We start from the raw sequence: 9433 nt of genomic DNA on the forward strand, positions 1-9433 counted from the left end.
TTTCTCTTTTTTTCCTCTAATGTCTCAGGGGAGCTTTCTCAGAGGTGGTTCTAGCAGAGGAGAAGAGGACCCAGAGGCTGGTGGCAATCAAGTGTATCCCTAAGAAAGCGTTGGAGGGCAAAGAGAACAACATCGAAAATGAGATTGCGGTACTACACAGGTAAGGTCACCGAAGTTCCTCACCATGTGTCGGCTGGTGTTCTGTGTCCAATCGGGAGGAATCAACTATGCATGTACAGATGCAGAATATAGGCAAAGGGTCAATTGAATGGGTGACTAAATGCAAGGTGTCAGTAGAAACAGTAGGATTGTGCACCGGAAATGTCAGGAGTAAAGAAGATAGACCTATTTTTAGTGTCCCTGTTGCCAGGGCAACAGCACACAGAGGCGGAGATGGTGTGGAGTTCCCCGCAGCAGTGTATTGAAGAAAGAGAGAGAGAGAGACATAGAGGGTGGAGAAGTAAAGAGGGGGGTAGGGTATGATAGAAGGAGAGAGATACGGCAGAATGGGAGGAGTGGAGTTTGGCCAAATGCTTACAATCACCGTTAAATAAACAAGAGAGCGAGGGATGTGAAGAAAGTTCATCTGAAAAAACACACAGGGATTCTCTATTTCTACTAAAAGTCACATCTCGGCTGCTGATATGTTACAGCGATGGTGTGTTCATATGCTCTCAACTTGACTCCAGAGCCAAGAGAGATGCTCGACTGTCTGTTGGCCGGTTCATAACAACACAACGATCCAATTCAAATGTTTTGTGTGTGTGAGAATAGTATTTGTTATCGTTATTCTGTCAGTCCCTATAGCTATAATCCAAAGCCGTTCTTTGTTACTGGTTCCAGCTGCGTAACACTGCCCATTGTCATTGAAAGCAAGAGTACTGTATCTGAAGCTTCTCTGTGTTCTGATCTGAGGGTCTTTTTCAGTTTGTGTTTTAGGAGAGGAGGGCGAACACATAGGTTTGATCCCAATTACCGGAAGAGCTTTTCATAGAAAAGAGAGAACAGAACGCTCTAAATTTGAATTATGTATCAAGAATGCCATCTGGTGACCAACTGACAGTAAGCATGAGAGAAATGTGGCTCGGTTAAAAATGCAACATGATGATTTTTTGTCCATTTATGCTCCTCAGAATCAAGCACGCCAACATTGTTACACTGGAGGATATCTTTGAGAGTACATCCCACCTATATCTTGTCATGCAGCTGTGAGTTCTTCTTCCTCTCATCTTACACTAGGCACAATTATATAACAGAAGCCATGCGTTCAGTATGCAATTTTTACTGTGAATATTTGATTAATCAATTTGTGGGTTTACTGAAAATGTACTGGCTTCAATGTATCAAACAAAAACACCACATATGGGACTCTAAGCTGCTTTTCTCTGTCTGACATCATGGGGAATTGAATTTACTAGGGTTTTGTACTGTTTGAAATGTTGCCATGGAATCTGAGGATTTGTGATGCCAGTTTTTTTATTTCTTTAATGTCATATGTTCAAATAACTTTAGTTTGTATGAAGTGAAATACTTATACCAAATATCTTATTTGTTACTTTACACACACTTTCTGTCAAATTCAGCCTTATATATCTGGATTAGATTTTTTGTTCTGTGCTTTGAAGACTATTTGGCTACACAACATGAGCCTTACCCGCAAATTCAATACAAAACCACCTTGATTTTCACCCGACAGGGTATCTGGAGGTGAATTGTTTGACAGGATTGTGGAGAAAGGTTTCTACACAGAGAGAGATGCCAGCCAGCTCATCCACCAGATCTTGGATGCAGTCAAATATCTCCACGATATGGCGATCGTCCACAGAGACTTGAAGGTATCTTTGTTCAGGGAGGACAGAAATATAACTGCTCAGTCTGGCTCGCAGTTGACCCTTTTTTCCCTCTTTGCGAACCCTCCTCTTTGATTGCTCTTCTTGTGTTTGCAGCCAGAGAATCTGCTGTACTACAGTATGGACGAAGACTCCAAAATTATGATCAGTGACTTTGGACTGTCAAAGATTGAGGGAGCGGGCAGTGTCATGTCCACAGCCTGCGGTACTCCTGGATATGTGGGTAAGGAATTTATTTAGCTGGTCAGCCAGACTCTCTTCACCTCCCCCGCTCTTTCATGTGAGCTCAGCACCTGCTATTTCAGCTGATATCCCCTCTTTATTCATTACGTTGTGAGAGGCTCTTTCATCCTCTACTGAGTCAATTGCAAGTGTTTCAGAAGGGCTCTCTCTGCCTACTTGATGTGACCCACCAGATCACATGGTATTACCGAAAAGGTCAAGATTACTTGAATTCACCCCCACTTCTGCCCTGTGTCGTATATATTCCGCTTTTCCTGAATGTCTGCTGCGTGTGTGTGTGTTTCGCAGCTCCCGAAGTGCTCGCTCAGAAGCCATACAGCAAAGCAGTGGACTGCTGGTCCATAGGAGTTATTTCTTATATTCTGTAAGTCTGAGCTCATTCATCGCTGAAGAGTGTGTCAAGTGATTTCCATTATTGAATATGATCCACTATCGCTCCCTCAGGTTGTGTGGATATCCTCCTTTTTACGATGAAAACGATGCCAAGTTATTTGAGCAGATTCTGAAAGCAGAGTATGAATTTGACTCTCCGTACTGGGACGACATCTCAGATTCAGGTACACCCGATTACTACAAATATGTACAGCAGATCCAACAGTGAAAACTAACACAATCAGAGTGGACTAATATAATAATAATAATAATAATAATAATAATAATAATAATAATAATAATAATAATAATAATAATAATAATAATAATAATAATAATAATAATAATAATAATAATAATAATAATAATACACCATGAACTGGATTTGTGTGTGCAGCCAAAGACTTCATCTGTCATCTGATGGAGAAAGAGCCCCTGAAGAGATACACATGTGACCAGGCCCTCCAGCATCCATGGTAAGAAAGTCATCATACTTATTATCTATATATTCTACATATTCACACTCATCCTTTTCAATATGGATGTGTGTAGTGCTGGAATCTATTTGTAGCAACTGAACAACTGTTCAATTCAAACAATTCAAAACTATTTTGATGATAGATGAATCTTTTAAGGCATTTACTAAGCATCCTCTAGTTGCAGGTGAGGATGTGCAGCTTTTATTTCTTATATCATGTTTTATTATCATTTTTTGGGATTTGGATTGTCAACTAAAACAAGAAATTTAAAGATGTCACTTTGGTCTCTTAAAAGTAATATTAGCAATTTTTCACTATTTATACAGCCAGGGGCCTCAACTGCCTTTAAAAGATCTAATTCCTGTTGACTTTGCAGGATCTGCGGAGACACAGCCCTCGACAAGAATATCCATGAATCTGTCAGCGCTCAGATCAAGAAGAACTTTGCCAAAAGTAAATGGAAGGTCAGTGCCTGAATCACAAAGCAACCTGCTGAAAGAGCAGTATTAAGATTGGCGTGAGCACATTCTGTACGCCTTTGCTGTTTTTCTCCCTCAGTAGCTGTCAGACACAGACGGGTTTTTCCTCTCTCTCTCTCTCTCTCTGTCCATGTAGCAAGCATTTAATGCCACAGCGGTGGTACGCCACATGCGGAAGTTGCAGCTGGGCAGTAGTCTCGAGGGACCCAGCCAGATTACTCCCACCAGTCCCTGCCATGGACATCTGCTCCCAGAAGAAGAGGAGGAGGAGGAGGAAGACGATTTGGGTAATGGGGAGGAGGAGAGCTGTAAGTTATCAGTTCACAGTGAATGAACAAACACTCTCTTTCAGTCTATTTAAGAGAGATTAGTGATTTCAGGTAATTCAACCACATTTAATGGATATAGACCTACATTGTAAATTCACAGTATTTTAACCCTCTTGCGGCAAAATATACAATCATACAACTCGATCTTTCTTACCTCTACAATATATCCCATATGAAAAGACAGGTTGGGTCAACCAGGTATACTGTAGGAGACCTTGACAGGTGATGAGAGGTTTAGCTGAGGCTTGATCTTGCTCCTGAATGTAACTGTGGGCGTTATAACTTTAAGTCATGCTAACATTTTGACTCTGACTGAAAGTACATAGAAATTAGCACTGAAGTGAATGACTTCTGCAATATATGTCAGACTTTCTGTATCTGTACAAATGAGGTGATGAGTGCAAAGTTATTATGACCCAATTTCCCTCTAACTTCATATGCACCCTTGCTTTGCTCTAATCTCCAGTGTCCCACTACGAGGACGGCCGCCGTGGAAGCACAGAGGGCAGCGCAGATCGGGACAGCCTGAGAAGCTGCACCTACTGCTGCAGGCCAGCCAGCCGCGTTTGAGCACAACCTCTCGTTGTCATGGTGACATCGTAACCCTGGAGCGCCCAGAGCCCGCCCGCCCAGTCTGGCCAGGAATGCAGAGTAGTTATCAGGCAGTGTCCACCAGAGTACATCTACAGCGAGCAGGTCACTGTCACAGTGAGGAGAAATATACTGTTAGTCTTTGTCCAAAAAAAACCAAACAAAAAACACACACACACACACACACACACACGTTTAATTTGTTCTCTGTTCCGAGTGGACAGTGATTTAAAGAAAGGGCCAGTCTGCATGATTAGCAACCCCTCATGTAGTCGTCCTTTGTGCCGCTATAGCAGACAGGGGTCATTTGATGATGTGTACATTACAAGACGTGGTTCTGGATGTTAGCTTCAGGAAGAATCCAAGTCCTCTGGAGTCCTAATCAAAGAGGAGGCAGTGGCCTAAAGGCAGTCTTTTCTATTTGTTTTGTTCTCACAATTATCTGTCACATCTACCTCTAATCACAATTACTGGCCGTCTACATCCATCTGGCTCACGCACTCTACATTACTGGCAGCTTTCTCCAAAAGTCTGGCCAGACAGGGCACAAAGTAAAGGGGAACACTTTCTATAGAGGGAAATACTGAAAGCTACTCCTGCATGTCTTAATACTCCTTACCCATCAATGTGACTCAGTCCAGTCACTGAGCAAGTAACTGTTTAGTTGAATAGAGTTCATCTCAAGGCATGACTTCACTGCCGATGCCACCTGCCCATTTGTTCTGTTCGACCACTCTGTCTTTTTTCTCATATTAAGTGTTTCTGTCCTTTTTATAAGTATTTTCTTCTTTTGTTTAAAGCCTTTTTTTGGAAAGTGTAGTGTGATTCTGGGGGTTATGGACTCTTTATTCTGGCTCAGACTGGGTTTGTGAAGAGCTGTCTGCATGCTTCTGTTGGGGAAAATATTGAAATGTATGAATATCAGAAAGAGACTTTCTTTTTTTTGTTTAATGGCTGTTCTGTTATCAGAGGCTCAAACTGAGATCCCCGTAAGTCTGTAAATCATGGGCTCACATCTTGTTAGGAGGAGTTTTGTTAAAGGTGCAGTTATGTTGAGAATCCACGGAGAAAACGATCATATTCATATTATCACGCTCCCCGTTCTGTTTCTGACAAGCCTAGACAAGTCTAAATGCTGTCAGTCTCTGGGTCTTATGCCGAGTCGGAGGGATCTCAGTCTGGGCGCTCCGCCTGCTCTGTGCTGTGCACCTCTAGTGGAAGAAGTTTTGGTCTACTGTTTGCATGACCTGGTTAAATATGTTTACATGAATGATGATCAATTAGTATAAACACACATGATTATTAGTACTCTGTTGTATTGAAAAATGATGTAATGCCGTAATTTTGAGCTATATAATGTGAAGTGAGTAACACCAGAAGTAATGTTGTGGACAAAGTACAACACAGCACAGTGGACTTATCATTTGCATTGACTGCGATGGTCAAGTCTCTAACCGAGTGACATTTGACTATGTTCATTTGCAACTCAAATATTTTTTTCAGTCTGTTTTCTTGCTGTTGCTTATGTAGGATTTATTTATTCTTCTCTGATACCCGGGCACAAGCAGAAAAAAAATACACATATCTTAATTTTACACACGTGCCAGCCACAGTACAAAACGTGAAAAAAAGAATATATATATATAACGGTGCTGGAAGCATCACCTGTCCGCCATGGGAGTAGCCTTCGATGTGCACGCTCTATATTTGTCCTCCTGGGTAGGTGAACTGCAGTACTAAAGCCATACAGTGAAGAGGAGGTGTTTTACTGTAGATACGTTGGCATCTTATAAATATATACGACTCAGATGAAAGACGGCGATGTTTCCGCACAACATTAAATGTAGAAAAAAAACAAGACAAACATTATTCAATTCAAATCTAAATGCTTTAATCCTGATATTAATCATACCATACCATTGTTATCTAAGGTATGTCATGACACAACGCCATATTATTATTTAACCGTAGAGATAGCCAACTAATTCATGAAAACCTTTGTTGCCCACATAAAAGCAGTTCCCTCGATCTGTCATTGACACTTACAGGTCCATAGTACAATAAAAGAAGGCAATTACTCTGGATTTACACAACTGTAATTGTGGAAAATATGCAAACTGTGTGTGAAGGGCTTCATGTTAACTGTAAGATAGCCAATGTTAATGACTTTGATAACCTGGCTATTATTTGTTTGGTAATGACCTTATATTGAACTTACCTGGGATTTGTTTCCACTTGGCTGTTTTTTTAAAACACTTATTTTATCCATTACAAACACATCTAAATGCATAAAGAAACACATGTATATTATATATATATAAATATAAGTATATATTGTATATCCTTTTTTGTAAAAGCTGTTTTGAGCTACAACTGTATGGATGCAATGCATCATGGGTTATTGAACAAGATGTAAGAAAATACAATGATTTGTACCCGCAGAGATATGATTGCAGGAAATTAAATAAAACTTCCTTGTCTATGCATTGTGTGTTCTGTCATTTTACAATAACTTCACTTTTAAGATGTGCGCGTGAAACACTGCGATTAGTAAAGAAGTCGAATCGATTCAAACATTTAGACTGATTACAAATGACATGCAAATTACAATGCATACAGAGTAACCTACATATTCCTTCTATCGTCATACTGAGGGAGCAATATGCAAACCCAGTGATTTTACAATGTCATGTAACCCAAATAGCACCTCTGAACACTGCAGCCTCAAACATCACAATAGATACTATTATGGATTGGATCATGATATTGAAGATAAATATTATCTGGATTCTTCTGGTACACATGGTATACTGATAACTATCATTTCAAAAGAAGATGTGCGTTTGGATTTTATCTATTAAAAAAACAAAACGTCACCTTCCGTCATTGATAATCAATTAAATGTTAGAAGAACCTGGTGTATGTGTTTTTACTTTGCCCACATGTTTCATCACTGTGGAAATACACAAATGTGTCATATATTTCAAAACATCAATTGCATGGAACTATTATTAAATGGCACACAAAGGACACAACAGTTCATTTAATAGTAATCTCAGAATTACATTAATACTCAGTGTTGACATCAGTGACCTTGCCAGACAAATGGAGCTGCTTTTTGAACTAGCATACTGATGATACTACACTTCCCGAAATCATAAAACAGACCAAACATAAAACAATCACATGTGCAGGGAAAAGTGAACACCCCCAAAAAAACCATTGTGTGCAGTAGAACTGTGTCGCTCCTTGTTACATTTCATTGAGCTGATGCTTTTGTCCAAGGCGACTTACACTAAGTGCAAACATCCATGAAGATACAAACTCAGAACAGCAAGAATCTTGCAAGTGCATTAGCTTCAAGTAAACCAAACCAATACAAGTGCTACATACTGAATTTAGTTTTATTTTTTGTTATACTGACAACATAGAAAAGTCTTGAGTATTATGGAAAGAGTAGCGTGACCTATCCTTACAGACATAAAAGATAATTGCAAAATAGTGACACATATCACGGGGAAAATGCTGTTTGCATTGCTATATATACACACATATATATATATATATATATATATATATATATATATATATATATATATATATATATATATATATATATATGACTATAGATTGGCTTGGGAGACGGAGGGTTCCCAGGTTCAAGGCCCCGAACAAAACAAGTATGGAGAGTCTGAGACTAAAAGCCCACTGCTCCTAATACTGGGATGGGTTAAACGCAGAGTCTACATTTAGCTGTGTGTACTGTGTTGTGTACATGTGTGTGTGAAAATTAAAAGAGGATTACATTTTTCCACTTGTCTGCTGTCTACACCACGATCCAGGGGGCTCATTCTGGAGCTAAATCACTAACTTATTTTTCACCTTTAATTCATTTCAGACTTTTTACATTTGCTGCCGAATCTTACTTCCGATAAGATTTTAGTGCGTTTAACTAAAAACTCCTAAGTGGTAATTGTGAAGATCAGTCTCTCACTCTATCCCAACAGTCCATTGTGCCGACTGTCAACCCAAAACATGCTCATACAAGCACAACGCATACATTTCACACTTCTTCTCCTCCTGCGTCCAACACTGCAGTTCTTCTCAGTCTCTCTTTGACTTGGAGGAACTCTGGCCCCTCTCGCTCTTGTGCTTTGTCTTTCTCCAGCTGTGGAGAAGATATGCAAAGTGTTTGGAGCTCATATGTGTAGCCACAGTAAACATGCACCATTTATACCAAGATATTTTACAAATGTTTAGGGTCAGAGTTTATTCCCTGAGATGAAAGACCTGGAAGATCCACACGGTCCACAGTTCTTAAACAAATATTTGTAAATGCTTTGTTAATAAAAATAAATCTTCATGTGTTTTCTTTTAGTTCATATAACTAGAACACTCATGAAGGCGTTAATACAAGTCTGGGGTCTAACACATCAATGTTTCCTTCTGCCCAGATTGTATCTCTGCAGTGTCTGAAACAATGTCTGCATTGCCCTCCACTGGCTGACTGCAGAACAACATGATGTGCAAAATAAACCACCAATGTCAAGCTTATGTGAGGAAATACTGAGCACTTTACACACGACACAGTCATGTGTGCTCTTGGAATAAATAACTACATTTAAAGTCAATCACTATGAGCAGGAAGATGTTCTGGGATTTCAAGATAAAGTCAAAATGTCGAGAATAAAGTCAAAATGTAGAGAAAAAAAACAAGTTGAAATGTCGAGATTAAAGTTGAACTTTCAGTATTAGTGCGAGAAAGTATTTTGCATTTCGAGAATAAAGTCAAAATGTAGAGAATAAACTTCAAACTTTGAGAAACTACTCAAAAGTTTGACTTTATTCTCGAAATGAAAAAGAAAAACAAATCTTTCTCTCTCACTTTCTTCCCCATACGTCTGGCCCCTAGATTTGTGCGTCAGATGTGACGAAATCTTTTTGTTAAAAGTGTGAGAAAATACTGTACGCAGACCTTTTCTAGCCTCTGATGTCTTTTCAGCAGTTCCTGATGAAGTGGTGATATGTTCTTCTTCGCCTCTTCCTGATCCCTGCTCGCCTTCATCCTTTGTTCCCATCTCCTCTTTTCT

General features: G+C 39.6%; 2 protein-coding genes across 2 annotated transcripts in view; one reads left to right on the forward strand and one right to left on the reverse strand.

Moving 5' to 3' along the window:
• camk1a (calcium/calmodulin-dependent protein kinase Ia) overlaps positions 1–6822 on the forward strand; it is a 21268-nt gene extending 14446 nt beyond the window's left edge. Inside the window, exons 4-13 of the mRNA XM_029430866.1 lie at positions 29–160; positions 1134–1208; positions 1697–1835; positions 1947–2073; positions 2382–2457; positions 2538–2650; positions 2863–2941; positions 3321–3408; positions 3560–3731; positions 4219–6822. Coding sequence (XP_029286726.1) covers positions 29–160; positions 1134–1208; positions 1697–1835; positions 1947–2073; positions 2382–2457; positions 2538–2650; positions 2863–2941; positions 3321–3408; positions 3560–3731; positions 4219–4322 — 1105 coding nt within the window. The 3' untranslated portion in view covers positions 4323–6822. The remainder of the gene's footprint in view (positions 1–28; positions 161–1133; positions 1209–1696; positions 1836–1946; positions 2074–2381; positions 2458–2537; positions 2651–2862; positions 2942–3320; positions 3409–3559; positions 3732–4218) is intronic.
• A 1171-nt stretch (positions 6823–7993) lies between these two features.
• Positions 7994–9433, reverse strand: part of LOC115008679 (actin-associated protein FAM107A) — a 4373-nt gene continuing 2933 nt past the window's right edge. Inside the window, exons 4-5 of the mRNA XM_029432406.1 lie at positions 9319–9433; positions 7994–8511 (exon numbers count right to left, since the gene is read on the reverse strand). The exon at positions 9319–9433 is cut by the window's right edge and continues 42 nt beyond it. Of these exons, the coding sequence (XP_029288266.1) occupies positions 8407–8511; positions 9319–9433 (220 nt within the window). The 3' untranslated portion in view covers positions 7994–8406. The remainder of the gene's footprint in view (positions 8512–9318) is intronic.

This window comes from Cottoperca gobio, chromosome 5 (genome assembly GCF_900634415.1).
Source record: "Cottoperca gobio chromosome 5, fCotGob3.1, whole genome shotgun sequence".
NCBI lineage: Eukaryota > Metazoa > Chordata > Actinopteri > Perciformes > Bovichtidae > Cottoperca > Cottoperca gobio.